Source organism: Oreochromis aureus, linkage group 6 (genome assembly GCF_013358895.1).
Source record: "Oreochromis aureus strain Israel breed Guangdong linkage group 6, ZZ_aureus, whole genome shotgun sequence".
NCBI classification, from domain to species: Eukaryota; Metazoa; Chordata; class Actinopteri; order Cichliformes; family Cichlidae; genus Oreochromis; species Oreochromis aureus.
The window spans coordinates 13,248,363-13,273,218 of record NC_052947.1 but is presented as its reverse complement, the minus strand read 5'-3'; the positions used below and the strand labels follow the sequence as shown (position 1 = coordinate 13,273,218).

General features: G+C 41.7%; 1 protein-coding gene across 1 annotated transcript in view; it reads left to right on the top strand.

Annotated features, from left to right (window-relative positions):
- LOC116335293 (unconventional myosin-XV-like) overlaps window positions 1–24,689 on the top strand; it is a 50,421-nt gene extending 25,732 nt beyond the window's left edge. The window contains exons 37-71 of the mRNA XM_039613242.1: window positions 923–1,002; window positions 1,083–1,156; window positions 3,824–3,932; window positions 4,075–4,143; window positions 4,223–4,287; window positions 4,374–4,751; window positions 6,333–6,414; window positions 6,503–6,598; window positions 6,723–6,783; window positions 7,130–7,223; window positions 8,076–8,193; window positions 10,381–10,496; window positions 10,600–10,659; window positions 10,804–10,879; window positions 10,979–11,094; window positions 11,200–11,318; window positions 12,601–12,742; window positions 12,930–13,041; window positions 13,130–13,204; window positions 15,861–16,066; window positions 16,160–16,278; window positions 17,127–17,196; window positions 17,292–17,364; window positions 17,642–17,715; window positions 17,909–17,991; window positions 18,077–18,207; window positions 18,285–18,379; window positions 19,320–19,397; window positions 19,508–19,604; window positions 20,802–20,962; window positions 21,049–21,182; window positions 23,184–23,317; window positions 23,459–23,592; window positions 23,726–23,866; window positions 23,955–24,689. Coding sequence (XP_039469176.1) covers window positions 923–1,002; window positions 1,083–1,156; window positions 3,824–3,932; window positions 4,075–4,143; window positions 4,223–4,287; window positions 4,374–4,751; window positions 6,333–6,414; window positions 6,503–6,598; window positions 6,723–6,783; window positions 7,130–7,223; window positions 8,076–8,193; window positions 10,381–10,496; window positions 10,600–10,659; window positions 10,804–10,879; window positions 10,979–11,094; window positions 11,200–11,318; window positions 12,601–12,742; window positions 12,930–13,041; window positions 13,130–13,204; window positions 15,861–16,066; window positions 16,160–16,278; window positions 17,127–17,196; window positions 17,292–17,364; window positions 17,642–17,715; window positions 17,909–17,991; window positions 18,077–18,207; window positions 18,285–18,379; window positions 19,320–19,397; window positions 19,508–19,604; window positions 20,802–20,962; window positions 21,049–21,182; window positions 23,184–23,317; window positions 23,459–23,592; window positions 23,726–23,866; window positions 23,955–24,056 — 3,874 coding nt within the window. The 3' untranslated portion in view covers window positions 24,057–24,689. The remainder of the gene's footprint in view (window positions 1–922; window positions 1,003–1,082; window positions 1,157–3,823; window positions 3,933–4,074; window positions 4,144–4,222; window positions 4,288–4,373; window positions 4,752–6,332; window positions 6,415–6,502; window positions 6,599–6,722; window positions 6,784–7,129; window positions 7,224–8,075; window positions 8,194–10,380; window positions 10,497–10,599; window positions 10,660–10,803; window positions 10,880–10,978; window positions 11,095–11,199; window positions 11,319–12,600; window positions 12,743–12,929; window positions 13,042–13,129; window positions 13,205–15,860; window positions 16,067–16,159; window positions 16,279–17,126; window positions 17,197–17,291; window positions 17,365–17,641; window positions 17,716–17,908; window positions 17,992–18,076; window positions 18,208–18,284; window positions 18,380–19,319; window positions 19,398–19,507; window positions 19,605–20,801; window positions 20,963–21,048; window positions 21,183–23,183; window positions 23,318–23,458; window positions 23,593–23,725; window positions 23,867–23,954) is intronic.
- Window positions 24,690–24,856: the final 167 nt, after the last annotated feature.

The window sequence follows — 24,856 nt, the reverse complement described above, 5'->3', positions numbered from 1 at the left end:
AAAAAAGTAAAAAAACAAAAAAACAAACAACAAAACTCCTTAAACTGTAGACTGTATATAAAAGATGAAAGTTGCCAGTGTGATGTCAGTGATTAATTTATGAAGCCATGTTTTAAAAGTTAGATTTTAGCATTTTGTCTGTCACTATCTTACTTTTATTGAAGCTGGAAGTGGGACACTTGAGTGATTAGAATGCTGCATAATCAGCTAATGTTAGCAAGCTTGGTCAGCAAAGTGCATCTGCACACACAGATATTTGCTAATTAGCACTGTGTAGCATACAAATAAAATGTTAAATCTCACCCAGACTTCAAAGTGTATTCTTTGTCAGATCGTTGTCAGAGAAGCTTAGCAGGTAGCTATTGGTTATGGCTCTCTGGGTTGGTATCCACCTATCATTAACGTAATTAAATAGATGAATAAGAAGACTGAACATTTGTCACAAATTGAGAAATTTGCTATGGAGACCAGAACAGGCTTTTGTTCCAGGCTGAAACATGTCGATTTCTGCTGTAACTTTGGATATTCTGACATGTGAGTCTCTGGGGACTGGCTTTCACTTTTGAATCCAGCCTCAAACACCAATTCTTTGGCTTCATTTTCCAGTCACAGAGGTTGCCCCCTACTTAAAAGCAACTGCACACTCCCTGCTCGGCACCAGATAAAAATACAGTAGCACAGATAGTGACTCATTGGTTCACAAAGCTGAGCTTTTATTAGCTGAAGGCAGTTGGTAAAGACCAAAAACGGAGCTTCCCAGAAAAACACAGACATGAAAGTTGCTTGGAACTGTTGGATGTGTAAATAACTAATTGTTTGCAAGTTAGCTTAAACCTTTAAACAACTTAAAAGGACATTTTAAAACTCTGTAAAACTGTTGCCACCGATTTTAAGCAGCCTTTTCTTTCTTATTTTGTTACAGAAGCCTGTTGGGGGGTGGCTTTAACACGAACAATGATGTCATATCTACAGCCATGTCTAGCTCGGATGCAATCAGCCAAGGTACGTCACTACGCCAAACATATGTGTGCACATATTGACTGTGACTGGAGCAGACTTCAAAGTCCTCTCCCCTCTCTCAGACCTGGAGCCTCACAGAGGGATGGATCGTTATCTTGACAGCCTGTTTGACCCTGTGCTGTCTGACGGAGCTGGAGTAAGTTACATAATTCATTCACACTGAAACACTTGCGCACATGCGAGCAGACTCCTCCATCAACCACTTACTGTCAGTCACTGTAAATCTCTGTAGAGCTCTATTTTTAGAAAGTGGGCATGGAGTGTGCCTTCAAGGAATGAGCTGTATACTCGGTAAAAGTCAGTTAGATGTACAATGCATATAGAGAGCACTTTTGCCACTAGCATACAGACAGTTGTGAATATACCTCAGAGAGCAATTTCCAGTAGAAGCACCCAGTTTCAGCTCTGTCCTATAGACTTTCTCATGTTGGTCTGAGATGTTCAGAAAGTCTGGTGTTCGATCGAATAAACCTTTTTGTAATTTGCAGCCATTTTTTCCACCAATAATAGTAAAAATATAATACAAAATATAACTGGATAAGGTGGATAAAATAAGAGTAAAGACAAAAGACATTAAAGAGAGCAAAATCTAATTAAAGAAGAACAATAATTGTTTTACATCCAACACCTTCTCAACAGGCGTCATCGAGAGACTGAGAAGATTTAAAAGGAACACGAGACTCAGTGGGAGTTTGGTAGAGAGTGAATATCATAATGTGGGGCCCTAATAGCAAAAGCCTGAGCGTCTTTGTCACAAACTGTGAGCTCCAAGTTAATTACAGCAAAACTGTGACTGGGAATTAGGGCATGTTTCTAGAAAGGAGGATATTTAGTAAAGTGTGTCTGGTGATTTATGTTTTTTAGCCTGGTTGTGCCAGATAAAAGCTTTTTTCACTTGAAAATTGTTTTCTTACAGCAGTAAAAACGGTTATTCTTCATCTAAAATTTGTGATTGCAGAGAATATCTGAAGACTGAGTTAAAGCCTTTTGTCAGGGCAGTGGTGCAGTGAATGCGTGGCCTTGTCGGCCGGCCAGTCCTCTGGACGCCGATGTGGTGAATGTTAGTCGTGCTATCGGATGTGGCTGACAGGAATTAGCATGTATCAGATGTGTTCTACAGACCTCTCCCGGCCAGCAACCTATTCCGTTACCCAGTTACCGTAACTGTCACAGCCACCAGATCGCCACGATGATTTCCCACCCAGGGGATCTGCTTACGAGGGACTGACACTCTGGCAAATGAAGGGCTTATTTTTTAATGAGACATGGCCTACAAACGCACACACTCCTGAGGATTTATGGGTCAGTGGCTGATTTCTGATGGAACGGTTGCACACTGAAGAGGGAGATTCCTCTGATCACACAGCAGGCAGTCACTCACTCTAAGATACTGTAAGCACAAATGCTGTTTCAACAAGCAGACACACAGATACATACATATATTGTATACACATACAAATATACATAGAGTTCTGTGCAAAAGTTTTGAGCTATCCCTCTTTTCTCTACATTTGCTTACAAGCAGCCAGACCTTCTTGTGATTTTTACAATGGACAGTTCTCCAGGCTTTCTGAAAGCCAAACAGAGTTTTTCTTTGAAGATTGGCTGCTTCTTTAAAAAAAAAAAATCAGTTTAGACCTTGAACCTGACATTTTCAGAGGAATTTTTTTTTTAAATTGTACCTTTAGGCACATGCTCCATTTTCTTAATTTGTATCTATGAAAAATGACAAATATAAGAGTTTGAATGGGATCAAATGGTATTTGTGCATCAACAGGTGATTAGCGAAGAGCTGTTAGCTGAAAATTTTTACCTCAGCACTGTATGCAATGTGTCCTTAAAAAATTGGAGGAAGCTGAACAACTTCGCTGAAACCTCATTAGAAATGGTCTAAGTCACAGGTGTCGAACTCCAGGCCTCGAGGGCCAGTGTCCTGCAGATTTTAGATGTGTCCTTGATCCAACACAGCTGATTTAAATGGCTAAATTACCTCCTCAACATGTCTTGGAGATCTCCAGAAGCCTGGTAATGAACTAATCATTTGATTCAGGTGTGTTCACCCAGGGTCTTATCTAAAACCTGCAGGACACCGGCCCTCGAGGCCTGGAGTTTGACACCCCTGGTCTAAGTGGAAGTGTGGCTGTGGAAAAAGCCATGGAAGCAGAGAAAATGCATTTGGTTCGCCAAATTATACAAATTAGACAAGAGCTGGACCGACAATCAGTGACAACAGGTGTGATTGAGTGATTAATCCAAATTCGACCCTGTTGTTTGCAATAACCCCCTGGAGGTAGCGTGTTCAAATCACATGACCAATTTAAGATGATGTAACAGTAAGACACACCCTTGCGGAGTCTCCGTTTCACCGCGGGTTGAAAGTGCGGACTTCAAAGTGCGTGCGCGTTTTTAAATTGTGTTGATAGGCCAAGTAAAACCAGACTCATGATAAATTAGAGTCTAGTGGTGTTTTTTTTCCTGGATACTGTCGTCACATTTAGTGTCAAAATGAAATGTGAATTCAGACATGTGAGGTTGTGCTGAAATGACATAAAATGAGGCAAATTAAACAGGTGAAATAAAAAAGTAAAATCAAAAGTAGTCAAAAACTGTGAACCCTAACCCTTGACTCCTGTGGGTAAACACATTTCTAATGAGTTTATTTTCTTATTGACTAGTTTGAAATATTTCTTAATACATTTAGAGCAAAAATGACTTTGACTCTTTGGTCCTTGACCTCACGGTGACTATATTCATCTTTTATATACAGTCTGTGGTTTTAAAGTCTGCTTGTGTATCCTCACAGGAAGTAGAATCAGCTGGAGGACTATCCAGCCGGATGAAGGGAGCTGGAGGAGTTGGTGGTGGTTGGCATCAACAAGGAGCGTCCACGGGCCCGCCGCCTCCACCCGGAGGTCAGTCACAGACATGGGCACACATGCTAAATATTCACACCTTCGCACTCCACAGTCCTGACAGATGATTAGTGTGTGAAATAAAACAAACACACTTAAAATCTGACAGAAACTGGATGGCTGCGTGTGTTTGTGTTCACAGCTGTGCGAGTACTTCCTGTGGGAGGTGTGATGTCGCCTCCTGTTGCTGCAGTGGCACCTGTAACACCTGGTTTGTATAACGAATGATGATGGGGGGGGGGAATCATCAAACATGATTTTCCATCCTGTTTACTGTGTTTTTCCTCCAGATGCCCAGCAGGCTGTTTTGTCCCAGCAGCAGCTGGCGATTGTGAACCAGCAGGCCGTCATCATGGTGCGCCTCGGTTTTGGATCCGCGTCTGTTTATCTATCCCACTGCTCTCTGCTACGGATGTAATGTGTCATGTTCTTGTTTCTCAGGCCCAACAGATGACTATGCAAGCCATGGCTATGGTCGGCAGCCCCGTGTCGAGTCCGCCCACCTCCCCGATCACGAGCCCTCCCATGAGTCCTCTGTTCCATCACCCTCTGAGCCCGTATGCCCCCGCGAGCCCGTATGCCGCCATACCGCCAAGCCCGTATGCAAACATCCCACCGAGCCCCTACGCCAACTTCACCCCAACTCCCTTTGCTGCAGCAGACATCCCGCCTCGCCCCCATCCTCTCTCTGCTCAGGCTCCGTCACAGCCTCAGGCTCGGCCTCCTGCCGGTCCCCAGACTCAGCCTCAGGCCTCCCCCGCCAACCCTAACCCTGAGCCAGCCTCCACAAAAACTGACAAAGCTAACCCAGCAGCACAGGTCAGTAACTCCGAGACATGTGAGGAAACAGTTCGCACTGACACGTTGCGTAATATTCCAGCACTGCCGAGTGTATAAAAGAGGCTGCCGTGAACTTAAAGCAACAGGAGACATTATCCAGGAGAAGCCGTTTATTTGAAATACAAAGAAGATATGTGTTGTTAGGATAATAATCAGCAGCTGGATCAAGAAAAAAAGCAAATATAAAAAACCAAAACACATAAATGCATCAACCAAAGATCTGCAATAGTAAACATACTAATTTCTATGCCTAATCAGCCAAGGGGAATCAAGCGTATCTGAAAGTGACTCTCAAATGTTCAGACAAATGAGGGTGAAGCAGTTGTGCGACTACAGCTGCTGCGGAGGCGGCTGCAACTTTTCTTTTGTTCAGATATCTTAGTTTTACTCGTGGAGGTTACTCTGGGTCTGCAATCCTCCGTAACACTGTTTGAATCTCAGCTAAAAGCTCACTAATTCATTAAAGAGCGGGTAAACAGATTCACAAACACAATGTGCGGATTGCCTCGTTCACCCTGCACAACACCCTGAAAACACAGATCTCTTTATAAGGTTAGAACATCCAGCTGAGACTGAAGAAGTCACTTGGATGAGTGACGAAACGTTTCTTCCTTATTCGTTTTTTTATGCACAGACGCAGACGGATTATATGGTATAAAAGACAAAATAAGGTGAAATTCGGTGTCCGCCTTGGTTACTGTTTTGGTTTTGTTTTTTTGGTTGCATATTACAAATTTATTTTGCCAGTCTCATCCTTCCTTTGATGTGATGCCCAGAATCCCTACCTCCAAACATTTACTCTCACAGTTTGCTCATCTTTTTCTCCCTGGCACACGTTGCTGAGTAAAGTGGCATGTATTAAGTATTCTGAGGAGAAGATTTCAGACAGGTTATGGGTGAATGAGTTAAATTGGATTGAGGCACATTCCATCAGTGCGAAATTTCAGCTCACTAGTTAAGAGCCATCCATCAGCGGCAGTCAAAGACCAAACTGAATAGAATATCTCCCTCCATCTCCGCTACATTCGCTAGTTCATGTCAAGCGATGAGATCCTCGTGTCATCCCTTTTTTTTCCCTCCGAGCTCATAAATTTCTGGGATGGCAGCTTTGATTTGTACAGTGAGATATGTAAAGTTGTTTCAGCGTCTCTCTGACTTTTCCTCTTACATTATTACAAATCCTCATGTTTGCAGTGGTCAAAGGGAAAATAGTTATCTGAGAGGGAAAAATGTCACCCTGTGCATTGACTGTATTGTCTTTTGATCCATCAGTTTTCTACCTTTCATTTTAGACCTTCCTTCATGTCAGAACTCTGTCATGTCTATCTTTTAATGTTACAAATCAAAGACAAAAAAAGTCCCCCCAAAACATTATGCACAGTTGCAGACTATCCACAGGTTTATTTGCACCAAAAACACTGTCAGCTTCTTTTTTCTTTGCTCCCACACTGACTTCTCCAGTAAAATTGCAGATGACTACATTGAACATCTGCAGAATCTTGAGTGCAAACTCTCTGTCTGTTTTCTTTCTCTGTGTGTGTGTCTGCGTGGCTTTTTCAGGCTCAGTCAGCCAAGGACAGCGTCCCTCTGAGAAAAGCTCCGGGCATCCCCGTGAACAAGGACAAACCAGTCAGGAAATTTGGTAAGTCAGTGAGAGAGAAGTTCGCTTCTAACAGAACTCTCATTTAAGAGAGCTGAGGAAATCTAATCTGTTTTTGCGGATGCCTCAGCCCCAGTTGTGACGTCTCCTCCGCCCCCTGCTGGAGAAGTGGTGAAGTATTCAGCTAAGACTTCAGATCATGTCATCCCCAGCCAAGATATCCAAGGTAACTGCAATTTTTGACAGGTTCACACACATGTGAATAAGCGAATCTCTTTCTTGACTTTCTTGAAACATTGTGTAAAACTTTGAAACCACCCTCTGTTGACATGTTTTATTTCATTAAAAAGAAATCATTAAAAGATACAACTCTCCACCACCACCACCGGACCCACTGCCACCTGGCAAGAGGTGAGGCTACACAAACACGCACGCACGCACGCAAACACGTGTTCTGTGTTGAGGAATCAGCTCTCAGCTCAGCGATCAGATTTTCCTACAATAAACTTTGCTTGTAAATACAGCACAGCAGTTGATGCTATCTGCAGACACAGAAATAACTGTGCACGCTGTAAAGCTCAGGCTGAAACAAAGCACCGACAGACACCGGCTCCGATGTTAACGCCTGCATTAGCACACAGCAGATCGTGTTTACACTCAGTAAACATAAACGCAGATTATGCAATTTGATGTATTTGTAGTAGAAAAACCCTGCGCACCGTAATGTGTGACGTTGACACTGTGTGGTTGTACTTAGGAGACCAGAAGGGAAGTTTAAGAAGACGCAAACGCCTCGCGATGAAGCTTTACAGATCCTCAAACCACAGATGGAGAACCCTCCTGCTCCACAGGTAAACACACACACACGCTCACGGGTTAATGCAAGCAGCATATACAGTTGTGGCCAAAAGCTTAAATCCACTCATCATGGGCACGACTGTCATGGTACTTTAAGGTTTTTAATTTATTTTTATTATTATTTTGTTCTTTTTACAGGGTGGAATGATTGTACAGAATACAGCTTTAATGACTTAAAAAATAGAACTGGTTTAATTTATTATAATGAAGTTTGAATTAATTTTTAATTTTCTATAATCCACACAAGGCCAAAAGTATACATGCAAGGTTTATACATATATGCACCCCCTCTAATATTTGGTTAAAGGCCTCTTAGCAAGTTGCAGCTCCACGAGATGCTTTTGGTGGCTATCAACAAGCTCCTGGCATAATTCTGGCTGTATACATGTATGTAACATTTTACTTGACATAATTAGAAGAATTAATTTAAATTGATTGGTTTTCTTTTATGGACCTGGCTTTTAAGCGTAGTTACAAGTTTTCAGTAGGGTTCAGATATCGGCTTTGGGAAGTTCCAGAAGTTTAATATTAGCCTGATTTTATCATGTGTTTGGGATTATTGTCCTCTTGGACCACCGAACTGAGTCGTATTTCAACTGTCCAGCTGTTGATTTGAGGTGAAATTAAAAACTTTGGAGGTAGCCCTCCTCCTTCATTTTTCTGATTCCATTTTTACGACGTACCAGTCCCACTGGCAACAAAACAGGTCCAGAGCGTGACGCTTCCACCACCGTACTTGACAGCTTTTGTTCTTAGGTCTGAGCATCACCTGACCCTGTGTGGGTGCAAATTTTTGACCGCAGCTGTAAAAGGTCACATAAGAAAATGTTTTTGTGTCTCTCCAGCCCAAACGTCCTGCTGCTCCTTCACCCTCTGCGTCTGCAATGAAAGAGGCAGGGTTTAAACCCACCAAGAGCACAAAGACCAGAGCGCCTGCCCGTCCTCTCCCCATACCTCCTCCAGGTATACACTGGTTTGTGCACACATGAAGCTAAATCGCTTTCCCTTGTTAGAAAAATCTCAGCTTTAACCAAACAACAGTAGTCATCTCAGGACCCTATAATCCTCAGGCTCAAAGAGGATCGCCCATGACCACCTGGGATGAGAGGGAAAAGTTCTGTTTTGTTTAGATCAAATAGACCATACAAGAAGAAATTACGTGCTGAAGATATTGTCTGGCTCACAGAAAACCTGCAGAACCTCATTTTAGTTCAAAACTGTGTTTCAAGGCTTATAAATGATGAATAAAAAAGAAAAACCCACATGAGCCCTGTTTTAGCTTCCCTTCACTGGTTTCCAGTCAGCTTGGGAAATTAATTTAAAGATTTTATTAATCACATTTTAAGCGCTTTATTGCTTGGTTACGAGCATTATTACTGCAGCCCAACCAGCCAGATTCTCAGCAAGGACTCGGATGACTAGATCAAGTCTAAAGCTGAGTGTTTTTTATTTTCACCAGGGGACTCTAAGCTGTAAAACTGGTTCAGTCAGTGACGAATTTTAAATCACTTCTCAAAACGTCTCTCAATAATGTTTCTGTTTTACTTCACATTTTATAGTATTTATTGTCAGGCTTTGTTTGCCTGCTTCATTTTCAGAGGTCTGCTTTTATTCATCGTACTATATTAAATTGCTTAATCTGAATTTGCCTTTATAAAGTGCTTTTATAAAGTACCTCATAATGTATTTGGAAAAGTGCTTTATGAATAAAGTGGTTGAAATTTCCAAGCTTTTATTTATCCTCCAAACCTCTATGCCACCTGTGTAGTTAATGTTAAAAAAAATAACATATGTGCTTATTGTTACCAAAGTCAAGGACAAGCACCCAGAAAAGAGTCTCTTAACAGTTTTCAGGTATTACTGAGTCATTATGTTGCCTCCTTGCCTCTTTTTATCTACTTCTCTGTCCTCCTGACCCCATCTAGGAAATGCCATTTTAATGGTTCCAGGCTTCTCTGAGAATTTGAAATAGATTTCTAATCATTTGATATTGGGTTATTATAAAGTTTTGGCCTATTTACTGGATGTCCTTGCATTTGGGTTCATTTTCTTCTTTAAGTTGGTTATTTGTGTTCTTAGCTTCCTCAATGTTTCCCAGTCTGTTCCTCCATCTTTCTTGTTTCTGTGTTAATGTCATGGTTCCACCTGAGTAATTTCTTTTGTTTAATGCAGAGTCTGCATTAGTTCTTTTCCCACTTTTACTTGAACACTTGGGTTTCTTTCCTGCCCTGCATTAGCGTTTTTCCTGCTTCCTGATTGTTTTCACCTGTGTCTAATTTCCCCTCCTGTTCCTTGTTCTCAGTTAACCCAGTGTGTATAAATAGTCTTGTCTCCTCTTAATCCCTCTCAGATCACTATTTTCTGTGATCTGTATGTTCTTTCAAACTTTTAGTATTATTCACTTTGCCATTTAACAGCATGCTTTTGTATCTTGACTGTCAGTTGTAATTTTCCTGACATCTCACATTACCTGCTTGTAAACACTAAGTAATAGCTGAGACAACTGTAATAGCTCTCTAAAGGTCAGGATAATGACAGTTGTGAAATGGGAGGACTGTCACAGCAAGCAGGCAGTGAGACCCCACATGACCCTGAAGGCACAGAACTATAAAAAACAGTTTACAAAATGTTGTAATGAGTTTTCCCTATTTTCTGTAGTACTCTAATAGCAGACATAAAGATTCACTTCAATGCCTTCATATTAGCCTCCCCTATACTGTGGAGTGCTAACTAGCACAGGTTAGGGTGCTAAACAGAAATGGTGAGCATAAACACCCTTTGTCTGGTTTCCCCTCCTATTCCTTGTTCCCAGTTAGCCCAATGTGTATAAATAGTCCTGTCAGATCATTTGTTTGCTTCACTCTGTGTTTCTGTGATCCACACATGATCTTTTAGATTTGAAGGATTCTTAACATTGCAAGCAGTTATTAAACTGCTTACTTTTGTGTCATGCTTGCATTTTGTAATATCAAAATAGATAACTATAATAAATTATTCTGGACGTCACGGTAAGGAGGGCAGTGAAATGCAAAGTTTCTTTGTGTAGCTCAAAGCACAGGTTTGCCTGAGCACAGTCTCATCTTATCCTCATGTATAAATAAGAGTGTTGACCGGAGGTAACACAGACATAATCTGACCTGTTTTATGCAGTCTCTCGAGAACTTCCAGTAGAGACAGAAACTATCCAGACACAGCTTCATCAGAGGACCAATGAAGAGCACTACACCTACACCAATGTTCCCTGGAGGCTGTATCTGAGGAAGGAAGTGAGCACATATACAAATATAAATCATAAAAAACCCACTTATTCTGACCTGTATCTCCTCACTATTAAACCACGTTTCCTACTGCATTTCCTTTCCTTCACAGGTATTTTATCCCAAAGACAGCTTCAACAGTCCCCTGGTGCTGGATCTAATTTTCAAACAGGTAACTTTTCTTTTCTTTTCTTTCTTTTTTAAATTTCCAACCCATTTGAGCTCAATAAGTTTAACTAATATCACAAAGATCATAGAAAGATTCGTCTTAATAATTTCTAACATTCCCTCTTCTCTGCTCTCCTCTGTCCTCCAGATAGTAAATGACACCTTGTCAGAGGCGTGTGTTCGCATCACCCGGGATGAAAGGCAGAAAATGAAAGCTCTTTTTGGTAGTCTGTCTGTTCTTCCGGGAGACATTTTTTAAGATCGTATGCTTGAATCTCTTTGACATTCATGAGTTTGTGTGTGTCTTTTTGTGCAAATGGCAGCTAAGCACAGCGTCAGACAGAATATGGATCCAGTGGAGGAGCACGTAAAGAAAACTGTTGTCACAGCAGCCAGGGAAACCTGGGAAATATACTTCTCCCGACTCTTCCCAGCCTCGGTGAGCCTGGCGGTGAATCCTTAGGGCAGTATGATTTCTGAGTCGGTGGGGGATTTTCATTTTTAATAACACGTTTTTATATTTGTTCTGTTTACATTTCTGCAGGGTAGTGTAGGAACGGGGGTGCAGGTATTGTCAGTGTCCCACAGTGGAATCAAACTGCTAAAGACTGTAAAAAGCAATGCTACAGCTCCAGACTACTTCCGAGTCCTAAGACCATACACGTATGTGCTTGTTTTGTCTCTGTGTAGATTTCTGTCACAGACAAATACTCCAAACATACATGAAAATACAGCACATAATGCAGCAAGCAACGTTTGCACAATTATAACAAACTTGACAGCCAGTATTTGGTATGACCACCTTTATTTGTTAACACAGCCTGAACTCTCTTAGGCAACCTTTCTCATCCTGTCTTTAAGAAGTATTCAGGAATAGTTCTCCAGGCTCCTTGAAGGACATTCAGAGCTCTTCTCTGGATGTTGATTGCCTTCTGTTCTCTGCTGATATGATCCCACACTGCTTCAAACATGTTTAGGTCTAGGCTCTGGAGATGGTTATAGGCACTCATTGTTGTACCTCTCACTTGATCTCCTCTATACATACTGATGACCAAAAACTTGTACTGTTGCCTCACAGCAAGAAGGTCCTGAATTCAACTCCACCATCAGGCTGGGGTCTGTGTGGAGTTTGCATGTTCTCCCTGTGTTTGTGTGGGTTCTCCCAGAGTCCCAGTACTCTGGCTTCCTCCTACAGTCCAAAGATATGCAGTTCCTGGGGTTAGGTTAATTAGTAACTCTAAAATGCATAGGTGTGAATGTGAGTGCGAATGGTTGTCTGTCTCTGTGTGTTAGCACTGCGACAGACTGGTGACCTGTCCAGGGTCTACCCTGCCTCTTGCCCTAAGTTAGCTGGGATAAGCTCCAGCAGCCCTGCAACCCTAACAAGGGTAAGCAGAAGAGAATGGATGGACTCCATTAGACCTGTTGCTGCTGCTGATTTTCAGTCCAGTTCTTGTGTAATTTCACATGCCTCAGCCTTTTCTCCCTGTTTTCCTTCATGGCTTCTTCCTTCCACTGTCACCATTTCCATTGTCAGTGAATAGTTTTTCCTATTTATTAAGGAGATGACTTTCTGCTATAGATAGTTTCTTAGGCCTGACACTTCTTTTATTCTTTGGCTTCTTTTTTGTATATGAAACAAAAGAAATCAATTATGTCTTTGAATATCAGGCTGCAAAAAAACATTCCTCTGAAAAGGACTGGACTGAAAATGAGTGGAAAAACCAGCCAGTGTTCAAAGGGAAACTTTGAATGGTCTTCAGAAAGCCTGGAGAACCAGACCACCTAAAAAATTGAGAAGTCTATAGAGAAATGATGGTTGCCTCGAGACTTTTAGACAGTACTGTATCTCCAAGCTCTCACCAATTTGTTGTCTGATAGTGTGTTTTATTTTGTTTTGTTTTTGTTGTTTGTTGTTAAAATATTTACTCCGCTTTTTTTCCAGCTATGCAGACATCCTGTTTGTGACCATCCCATCTGAGAACATGCTGGAGTTCAATCTGACCAATGAGAAGCTCATACTGTTCTCAGCCAAGGCACCACAAGTCAAACACCTCATTGACACGTTCATCAATGAGATCAAAAAGGCACAAAGCACACACACACATAATTCACCTGAAACATTCAGTAGGTTATGCCAATGTCCAGATACACAAAGATAAACAACAATTACACATATAAAACTTACGCAGGTTTTTGAGCTGTTTAAAAAAAATAGAAAAACAAACCGAAAATAAGCCCTTTTTTCTGTGTTTTTCCCCTTTCCCCCTTAAGGACTCAGACTACGTGATTGCAGAGCGTAACTTTGTTACAGATGACCGCTCGATGCTCAGTTTCCATAAAGGTGACATCATCAGGCTTCAGGCTATGGATGGGCTGGAGAAAGGTGAGGCACTGGTGTGGAAGTCACGCTGTATTCTGTGTGAATCTGCGGCAGACTCATGAGCTCATATTTGCCTTTGCTCATTCTCCAGGGTACAGCTATGGCTGCGTGGTGAGGAAGAAGGTCGTGTTTTTGGAGGAGCTCAAAAGAGACACTCAGGACTTTGGTATTTATGAAATCCTGTTATTTTAATAACAAAAAACAATCAGTTTTGCACAGAGTTCCCAGATGTTGGACGAGGCCCAAATATAAACAAAGCGACAATTCAAAATGACGGTTTTAAAGGATTTACTAACCTGTGCTGCGCTGTGCACCCTGGGGATGTGAGGGTATTTTTAAAGCCAGGGAAGAATAGCTGCAGTCGTGCTGACGGCGCCTGCGGCACCCTTTAAATACAATATTGTATCAGAAAATTATTTTCCAGATGGATGACTGCAATGCAGTTCCAAAACTATTGATTTATGTGTTTTCTTGAGGACATAAAAGATGAAATGGGATCACAAATGTCACGTCAAGCAGTCAGTGGATAAGACAAACTACAGCAGAAGTTTGTGCACATATTTGTAATTTATTCTGATGTATTGGTTTTGTTTTTCGGGGCCTTAAATTCAGAACTTATAAACTGCTCATATAGCACTCCATGCTCATGTTTTATTCATGTGAATCCTGCCCGCGCCATTCAGACCGCTCTCATTCAACCACAGTCCTTAAATGGTAGCATAAAAAGCTATATTTTTACATAAATTAACCTTTAATGTTAAGCTGATTTATGGGCTGCATAAAACATTTTTCATCAACTACGTGCCTGAAATGTGTGTTTGTTTTTTCTTTTTTAAGATTCATTGCGTGTGTGTTCTTATGAAACACACAAAGGGACTTACTGCTGACCTTGGGGCAAAGTGCTGTTCCCTATAAGCCGACGTTTCTTTTACTTCTGCCTGAAACAAGATGATCTCCAAAGTTGAGACACAAAGGTTTTCTTATACAGTTACTTCTGTCACTTCTCTTTGAGTTGGTCCCCGGCCCTGTTTACTGCTTAAGGATGTTAAACTTGACCTTATAGCCACATGACAAGCTAAAACAATTTTATTTATTTTTAGAAAGGAAAGTAACATTGTTTTTGAGCACTATCTAAAAATTGGAAGATTCACAATTCAGGTTTTTTCAGTCATATTGCCACAGGAGCATAAAATCATGCACCTAGCTATGCAGTCTGGCCATACAAACATATGTGAAAGAATGGGTCTTATGGGTTTTATGTAAAAGGCCACATACTGCTTACTTTCATCTTAATTGGCCCGACGAGTAAACCTCCCTTTCTGTCACTGAAAAGAAGTTTAACTGCACATTAAATTTGTAAGATATTTTAATAAAAGCAAAAAATAAACAAAAAAAAGTAAAGAAATTTCAACAGTTCATCTCATTTTTTTCTACATGTTAAAGAAATTAAGTAAATGAATCGTCGTCACAATTCGTTGGGCTTAAATTATAAGCAATACATGTGTTCTGGTAGCTCAATCCCCAGACTGTCCTGTAATTATAAAACAAGAAGTTTTCATTAATTCACAGGAAATTCTCTGTTTCTTTTTTCTTACTGTTGGTCTATTGCAAAAATCAAACTGAGATTTCTATTGTTGATAGTGAAAAAATGGGTTTTCTGTCATTTTATTGTTTATCTTTTACATAATTACTTTGGTGTAGTATGAACAGCCACAGGGAGCTCTTTATCAGTGGGAAATACTGTAAAACTTAAAATACATTTTAAAGTACACAATTTAAACCCTCCTTCACATTTCCAAAGCCATCAGGTGGGCGGGATTGGAGTCCTTGCTGGTTCTTTCCTCCGGGTCTTATGTTTGACACCCCTGTTTTAAAGGGTTTCCTAAATTTTGCTACAAGTCGGTTGGTGACATTTCTTCACTCATAGATATTTCCCAATCAACTGTAACATGTACTGTTGCAAAGTGGAAGCATTTAGGAACCACAGAAACTTGGTGTAATCTTACAGAGCGGGTTGATGGGTTGAGCTCCAAACCTCCTCTGGCATTATCATAAATACAAAATCTGTGCACTGTGGCACAGGTTTCCATGGCTGTCCAGCTGCATGCAAGCTTTACATCACTGAGCAAAATGCCAGCTGTCAGATGAAGTAGTCTAAAGCACAATGTCACTGGACTCTAGAGCAGTCAAAACATATTCTGTGGATTGATGAATTTTATTTCTCTATCTGGTCGTCTGATGGGTGATCTTGGTTTGGCAAATGACAATTGCATGCTTCTAACTTTGCTTCTTCTCCTCAGAAAACCTCAGAAAACTGGGCCAGTTTTCACATAAATCTGAAAAACAAAAAAAACAAAGAGCCTCTCAGGGAACTAAGAGCCAGCTGAAAGGTTAAACTATTGAAGATTGCAGCATTAATTTCATCACTCGCTTAGCTTCGAGGATTGCTACAGCACCATGTCATGTTTGGGATCAGGGTTGGAGGTTGCCCCATATTAGATAAGTTAGCGTTATACTCTAATCAATCCAAGCACCCATGTTTTCTGTGTCTCTATAATTAGAGAAAAGGCTGCCTTTTGTGCCAGGTTATCAGTGTGGCAGCAGAGGAAGGGGGGGGGTCACATCTTGTAAATGGATAAAGAAAAGCCCGCAGATAAAGATCCGACCTGTTTAATGAAAAGCTGACCTGCTGGTAGAGGAAAGGCTGATAGCGATCAGGATTTGCAGTAAAGCGAAAGCTTGTTTAGGCACAGAGAACGATCAGGTGTTTGCCCTGCATCACCTGCACCTTGTTACCCCTCTGCTCTGTGTCTGTGCATCAGGCTGGAAGTTTGGCGCTGTGTTCGGCCGCTCCGGCGCGTTCCCCGCCGAGTGCGTCCATCCCGTCGCTCCTCCTGACTTCCTGTCACTTCCACTGGACCGAAAGTCAGAGCCTCGAGGTGGAGCGGGACAGTTCGCTGTGTCATCAGCTGTCGCCGTCGCCGTAGCATCCACCATGGCTGCGCATGAGATAGATCAAACAATTGAGGTTCAGAGACACTCACACACACACATACAGATTGCTTGTTTTTCTGTCAAACTGAATTCAGGTTGTTTTTCACTGTCACTCTTTGCCTTTCAGAAGGTCTCTGTTGATGGCTTTGCTGATGGAGATCTGGATGAAAGTGCCCTGCAGGACACTAGATATGATATGTTGGAGTTTGCCAAGAAGTACTTCAGACAGGCGCCCGGCGGGAAAGGGTGAGGGCAAAACACAGACTGGGGGGGGGGGCTCGTGTATGCATGCACTGTAATGTCTCACAGTCTCTGCAGGTCACAGGTTTATTTTATCCAGTGAAAGCAATTCAACAAAAGTAAACAAAAGAACAAAGATTCATCTCTCCTGTCGCCTCTCTTTTGAAAATCCAGAAGCCCTCATTGGTTCCAGCAGGTCCTACACCTGTTTACCATGCTCTTACAGCAGAACAGGGAAAAGATGTGTTACTTATCTTTGATTCTTAGTAATCAGCAGGGAATAGACAAAGCCACCAGACTTCCTAACAATAACACTCTGTTGTAATTTTGGCTGTATTTTCATGTAAAATGATCACTGAGAGAGAACATTAGAAGCAACCGAATGTCTCCTTAATTTTGGTGCACAGTCTTCAAGTGGATGCAGCTGCTGAGCAGCAGGAACAGCGGGCCTGTTGCTGTTAGAAATTTCACTCGGCAAAGATAAAAGAGTGAAATGATGAGGTACGGCCCGAGAAGGACCATCAGAAAGGGGCATCTAGAGTAATCCAAAATACTCGAGTTACTTTGAAAATCATTTAGGAGCTAGGTCCTCCTGTGTTCACAAGTTCTGCAGTGAAGTGCGATTTACGATGCTAATTTTCAGTCCTGCTCCAATGATAGAATATTAAAATGATATAACACTGAGAGGTACTAATCAGCATGTTAGGTACACTGAAATCAGTTGTGTTGAAAGTGCTTGCGTACTCTTCTTTAGATACATATTTGAAGGTTGCTAATTTTCAGGCAATTCACATAAATGCTGTGTTTTATTGGAACAAAAAGGCAACGTGAGGCATGACTGACTGTGTTCACAGAGATTCCCTGAAGAGCAAAAGCAAGAACAGAGACTCCCGGGAGCCCACTGAAATGATCAAGTTTTCCAAGGTGCCTTCTTCTTTGCTCTCAGTTTTGCTGTGGTAACACTACGGGCGCACCGAGTCGTTCGCGTAACTTTTCTTGTACCGTGTTCACCTTTGCAGACGCCTCTGACTGAATCTCTGATAGAGTTCACAGACCCCGCCATGAACAGAGTGGCAGCCGATCTCTTCCTGTGTAAGTTCTCACCTTCTGTCGTCTTCAGTTACATTAATAATTTTCAGATTTTTTTACAACCCGGGCTTCAAGTGATCCTCTGTTACGAGGAGATGTTCTCATATCCTGTGCCATCTACTGCATATCTGTTCATCTCAGCAAAGGAACAGCTGAGGTTCCTCCTTTTTTCCCCGTTAAAAGGATTTGGGGGGAATTTTTTATTATCTGATTTGACCTTCTGAAGTTCAGGTTTAAATGTTATTGGTGTGTGTGTGTCCTGGTTGTGTGTTTTATGTAGCCATCATGCGTTTCATGGGCGACTCTCCATTAAGGGGGCTGACAGAACAGGAAGTGGTCAGCACTTTCCTCAAGGTAAACATACAGATCATTTTTCGCCTTGTCTGCTCTGCTGTTTTCTCTTTGACAGCTGGCTAATCTTTTTATGCTGTTCTATGTATTTGTGTGTGTGTGTGTGTGTGTGTGTGTGTGTGTGTGTGTGTGTGTGTGTGTGTGTGTGTGTGTGTGTGTGTGTGTGTGTCTGTGCGCGCGTCCATCCACCGCTCAGCTCATAGGAGAGTTCTCCTTGATGAGGGATGAGGCTTACTGCCAGCTCCTCAAACAGCTTACCGCTAACACCAGCTCCAAACCGTAAGTCCACACACCGACACACACGGTACAAGCCTCTTTCATCACTGAGCCTGTGATTCCGAGCGTGCACTCCTGTGCTCCACAGCGACAGTTGCCAGCGAGGCTGGCGGCTGCTGTACATCCTGACTGCTTTCCACTGCTGCTCTGAAGTCCTCAAGCCCTTCCTCCTCAAATACCTGCAGCAGGCCTCTCGCAGCGCAGGAGTGCAGTATCAGGGTAACGAGCGCGCACAAACACACAGCTTTTACTGTCCCTTGAGTGTAAATGTGTAACGTTGCCTATAAAATTGGCAGGCATAGCTAAAGCGTGCGAGCAGAATCTGAAGAAGACGTTCCAGTTTGGCGGCCGCATTGTTCCACCCAACAGCATGGAGCTGAAGGCTATGATGGTCAGTGTCTCTTTTTAATTTATGTGCAGAAGTTTCCACTCACAGTTTATCACATTTGCTGATTTGTGCATAAAATGAATAAAAAGCAAAACTATTTGCTGTAAATTGTACCAAAATAATGGTGTCAGGTTTAGGGAGCATTCAAAGCTGAAGCTACCCCAACGCTTAAATAGTGCTGCGCTCCTGTCTGCATTGTTTCGTTGCACCTCTGTGGGTGTGTACACTCTTTGTTCACTATATTTTTTTGTTACAAACTGAATAAGGACAGATACAATTTCCAAACCCAGTCTGCCATGAATTAGAATGAAGTTTACTCCTATTATGTTATGTTACAGTACTGTTATTGATGTAAGCAGTAAGTTAATGAGGTAGCTGGCTGAACTGAATTGGCTTTTGAAAGATAAAGATGAAAAATTATATTCTATTTTATTGTAATTGTCAACAAATTGAATGAAAGACCAAACCCAGCAATAGTCGGATCCCACCAGCAGGCATTGTCTGTATAATCAAAGCTTTTTTCCCCCCTTCCTCTTTGCCAGGGAACTCGATTGTTGTCCAAAATCTATTACACATCAGAAAGCCACAGTGTTGCAGTGGCTGACACGCTTCTGGGGATTATAGTGTGAGAATAATTCCCAACAAATGCACAATTTTCTCCGTTTCAGCAATACTTGGCAAAAAGTGCAGCGTCCAGCTTTTTTAGCAAATAACTAAAGGATGCAACTTGGAAGCCATTTTAAGAGATTTATCGAGGAACCAGCAGGCTTGGGGGGCTGAATGCTACAAACAGGAGAGCCTAATGAGAGAAAAACATGCTGTTAATTTTTTTTTAAACAGTTTTCATTGGGTGAAGGATCTTGTGAAGTAGCCCCACTTACACAGTGTGTGTAGTTTAATCTATAGCAGTGTATTGCATTTGTATGTGTTCGTGTCTCCTCAGGCGGGACGGAGTTCAAAACGTCAGCTGTTCCTCTTCCCCGGGGGTATCGAACGTCATGTGAAAATCAAAACGTGCTCTGTAAGTACTCAGCTGCCACTTTCACCATCACTGGTGTGCATCATGAGAGCGAGGAGGTCGTGATGCATTCATGTGTCTGCACTGACACTGTTGTGTGTGGGTTTTTTTAGGTTGCCCTGGAGGTGATCGAGGAGCTGTGTTATGAGATGGGTCTGCACAAGCTGGAGGCTATGGAAGAATATGCCATATTTTTAGTGACCAATAGAGGTATGCTCATGGGCGGCTTGTCTCACACACATAAAAACTTTGTATTTATGCTGTTAGAGAATCTCTGTTAGTTGCTCTCTGAGGTTTAGCTGTAGGAGAAAGTCAGGGGATAGTAAAAAACATCATCTAATCCTTTGCAGGTCTTAAAATGAGGTAAATACAGCCCGCAGTGAACCTAACACATGACATATTGCAGTGCGCCATTTTTAATTTACCCAAAATTACACTAAAATGCAGAAGCAGTGTGCGGAAAAATTAATTACACCTGTAATGGTTTCTATCTGACTTAATGGGGTAAGAAGCAGCCAGCTGCTGCTAATCAAATCCACTTGATTAAAGCAGAAGTTTCGGCAGGTTGCTCATCTGGAGCATTTTGGTGTGAGTTAACTCTGGAAGGGCTTAAAAGGCCATTTCCAAACTATTTGAAATCCACCATTCAACAGCGAGAAAGATTATTCACAAGTGGAAAACATTCAAGGCAGTGCCATAACCAATCAAAGAAACTCAGTTTCCTGGACTCTAAACACAACCTGGAGACCGACAGCTTTGCAAGGTTTATTAACGAGTATGCTCAGGATTTTAACTCAGGAAGACTGGTCTGCCAGAGAGGGCAGGTAAATTAGCCAGAGTCTTGCTTTTGTTAAATAAATAATTACAAAGTGTAATATCTTATATTTTTTATTATTATGTCCTGATCTGTAAAACCTTATAATTTGAAGAAGGAGCACCTTTTTTCACATGACTGTACCTCTAAAAGTAAACATTTTTTCTCTCTTTTTTTAATCCTCTAAGATGTTAAAATTACATTTGTTTGCCTTTTTTGTGTGTATTTAAAAACACGAGCGATGAAGAGCAGCCCTGTGGCTCTTTTCCTTTTGCTTTATCAATAATTTAGTGTTAAGCCCCTTGAAATGCTCTCACAGTACATATACTTTATACACAGACACCATTGTTGTCTTTTTCCTTCCCTGAGCATTAAATATCTCCACATGATAACAGCTGGCAGCTGCTCTGGCTCCTGCACTTTTCCAAAGCACAGCAGGTCACGCAGCATGGGGCTGCGCAGCACATTTCAGAACATGAGTATCAATAGTTTTAACTCCTTTTTGGGGGGTTATCAGTGGCCAGTGTGAAAGTATTCACATCCACTGTGTAAAAACTTTGCATATTTGCATGTGTACTGTTTGGTGCATTCAGGTCAGAATGTACGTCCTTTGAACAAGCGTGAGTACATCCTGGATGTGGCGACAGAGGCCGAGTTAGTCGACACCGGCTACAGCTTCTGGTTCAGGCGAGTCGTCTGGACTCAGCCGCTCAAGTTTGACAATGAGCTCTGTGTGGCCATGCACTATAACCAGGTACAACATTTACCGCACATACTGGGTAGCTGCTGTTTACCTGTGTTTGTGTATGTGTGCATAACCCTGTTTTTGTGATTATTTAGATCCTTCCAGACTACTGTAAGGGTCTGCTGAATGTTCTTCCACACGGAAAAGTGAGCGATCAACAGTTTCACCAGATCTCCAAACTGGCAGCTTTGCAGCATCGAGCCAAAGACAACATCTTCATTCCCAGCATGTGAGGAAACAGCAGCACTGAGAAAGTGGTTTTAGTTTAACTCTAATGAGCCCCAAAGTGGACTTTAAATTTAACCTGGAATTCAATTTTACTTAATTTTACATACTTACTTTGTTCTGAACAATTTACTTTAGTGATAATCATTGTCCTGAAAACACAAACTTATTGTACTTTAACAATCCTGATGTCAAGCAAATCCCAATTAAAAGAAAATATTAGCAGCAGGCATTTAGGTAGATAGACATGGTTGAAGAAAGTTAATTTAAATGACTTTGAATGTGGCATGGTTGTTCATGCCAGATGGGCTAAACTGAGTATTTCAGAAACTGCTAATCTGCTGATCTCTTGAGTTTTCAGAGAATGGTCTGAAGAAGAGAAAATATTCTGCGAGCAAGTTCTTTGAGTGAAAATGTTTTGTTCAGGTCAGACTGTTCTGAGTTGATACAAAGTCACAGAAGGTATGCAGAAGAGCATCTCTGAATGCAAAGCACACTGAACCTTGAAACAGAGAAGCTCCAGGCAGCAGATGACAACACCGGGTGGCACTCTTGTTAGCTAAGAACAGGAAACTAAATTTAGCACAATTTGCACATTATCGGCAAAAATCTGGTCTGGTCAAAGTTGATTTCTCCTATAACATTTAGAATTTGGTCAGAAATTGGCATACACTTTGTACAAGTATGGATCCATCCTGTCAACAATTTAGCCTGCAGGTGTAATGGCTTATTTTCTTGCCATACGTTTCGCCACAAGCATCCCAGCCTACCTGAATGTTGTCCCTGATCGTGTCTATCCCTTTATGACCACAGTGTACACATCTCCTGATGGCTGCTTCCAGCAGGATAACACACCATGCCTAAAAGCTCAGAACATCATAAACTGGTTTCATGAGCATGACAATGAGTTCACTGTACACCTTTGGGATGTGGTAGATTGAGAAATTCTCACATTGGATTTGCAGCTGACAATTGTGCAGCACTTCTTTGGTACTGTCATGTTAATATGAACCAAAATCTTTGTGGAATGGTTCCAGCAGCTTGTTGGATCTTTGCCACAAAAAACGAAGGCTGTCCTGAAGGCAAAAGAGATCCAGGCTTGTACTAGTAAGGTGTACCTAATAAAGTGTTCAGTGAGTGTAGATGGAAGTCATTCATATAATCTAGCCTCACAAACATCCACTGACTAAAACTAATCCATTACCTGTTTAAGTCCAAAGCAGCATTTAACTTGACTTTGTCTATGAAGTGAAAACAGTGTCAGCATGTTTCTATACATTCTTTATGTTTGTCTAACTTTGGTTTTGCCTTTAAATTCTTATAACTTGTTAACTAAGTTATTCTTGATACTTGAATGTTGAATGAACACTTTCCCCAGTATTTCTGGGTGGGTTAGACTTTAAAATGAAAAAATTCGGTTTCTATTGAACACTTTGGTAATATACCCTACAATGACCAAATTTGTTGTGGTCTTTTATATCTATAATATATTATTAATGCTCATTTTAGTGGTGAGAAATTACAGCAATTAAGTTGTGAAATAAAGGAAAGACAATTTAGTGTCATGCTGAAAAATTAAGAGTAAAGACCTCATAAAATGCCCTGCAAAAAAGAAAACAGTAAAATCTTGTATAACGTGTAATGTTAATGTTTATGTGGAGGATTCTGACTCGACTTGCAGCAGTTTAGTAAATGCAGGCACAGACTGTGGTGCAGTCGCCAGTTATTGTGTTTAAAAGGCATGACTGCTTTTCTACTTTCTCAACTGTAAAAACTCTTATATGACTTCTTGATCTAACCGTTGTTATCCTCAATCCTTCCTCCCCCACACACACACACACACACACACACACACACACACACACACACACACACACACACAGCCTAAAGCGGAGAAGAGCAGCTCACTGAGTTGTAAAACTCTTCTGGAGAAATGTGGGAAATCACAGAGTGAAACAGACTGCTGTTTATCTGATACTCTGTTTCTGTTCCCCCTCTCCTGCAGACACGAATTATCGGAGTACATCGCCACACCTCTCTTCAAAAAGCAGCCACCCCAGCAGTGGGTTACCATGGCGACGCAGCATATGCAGCAAGTACAGGCGCTGAACCCGCACCAGGCCCGAGCACAGTTTCTGGGTAAGATCACTGTGGACATTAAGAAGCGCTGCAGAAACACCTGGGTGGTGGTCTACAGTAATGTGTTAAAATAAAACTCAATTGCTTCACCCCAAGATTGAAAATGTGGACTTTACTCAAATGTCTCTTGTGCGCTTTCAGGCCTGGTCAGTGCATTCCCCATGTTCGGCTCCTCGTTCTTCTACATCCACAGCAGCAGCTCCACCACCTTCTACGCGCCCTGTATCGTTGCAGTCAATCAACACGGTCTCCACTTCCTCCACAAAAATACCCATGTAAGGAGCGCACACACACACATACACACTTTCGGTCGGCTTATTACTCAGTGCATCGTGACGAGAAGATGAGCTCATATTCAGAGCTGTAATTTCAGCGGACAGCTGTAAAAGTTTAGTCTCTGTCGTGCAGGAGATGATGGCAGTGGTCCCCCTGGCGGATATACAGTCCACCCGCACCCAGAGACCCACTGCTGGGACCAGTTACCCTTATGTAGACCTCACTTTGGGGGATATGAACACACAACGTGTCATTCAGCTACAGCTGGAGCAGGTATTACACAAACCACGCATCTAAAAAATCTTGATCATCTTTAGCCGGTCAGGTTTCGGGCTCTGATCCACTCTTTCTTCATCCTCAGGGCCTGGAACTGTGTCGAGTCATCGCCATGCAGGTGGAAAACATGATGTTGGTGCGGGAGAAGAGGCTCACTCTGCCACCCAGTGAAATCACCATGCTGTAACGCACAAACTGTCACGAGTGCACATGCTCTCACAAGTGAACATGAGACCTTCATGAATGGCCTACCTCTTCTCAGCTTAAGGTGTTTGCTATATGTAGCTCACACACACAAATGTGAGGTCACTTTCTATGAGTGCAGAACAAGAATGGATCTCAATACTGGACAAATTTCTTGTTTTTCTATCCGTGTGACTCATTAATAATTGCACTTAACTGTTTTATGTGTACAGAAGCTGTAAATGAAATGTAAGGAGGCTTTGCAGGGCCTGTGCCGTGTCTTCACAAAGTTTTATAACTGATATGCTACATGTTTTATATTTTTTTATAAGTACAGTTGACTGTAATCTTTATTGTTATATTCAGCCCTTGATAATGCAAATTTTGTTAAAAAAAATCAAAACAAGAAACATTATATATAAATCACAATAAAATCAGGGTTTTTAAGAACAACTGTGAACTTCTTCAGTGATTATTATATTACGTGCATAACCATACACTGCTGGGGATGAAATATTTAACCAGCAACCTTCCTCCTAATTAGGTATTTACTGACTTCATTGTTTACACACATAATATTAAAAATATACATTGTTTCAGTGTGCGAGAGATAAGCCAAATACTGCTTGCTTCCAAACTCTATAGCAGCCGGTAAGCAGGGGCGGATCTAGAAGGGTGGCATGGGGTGGCAAGTGCCACCCTAAAATGATCCCTTGCCACCCCAAGTGCCACCCCAGTTTTGCATATGACAGTGTTGTTTATTAAAATAAGATAGCATTAACAGTTTGAGCGTAGTTACAGTCA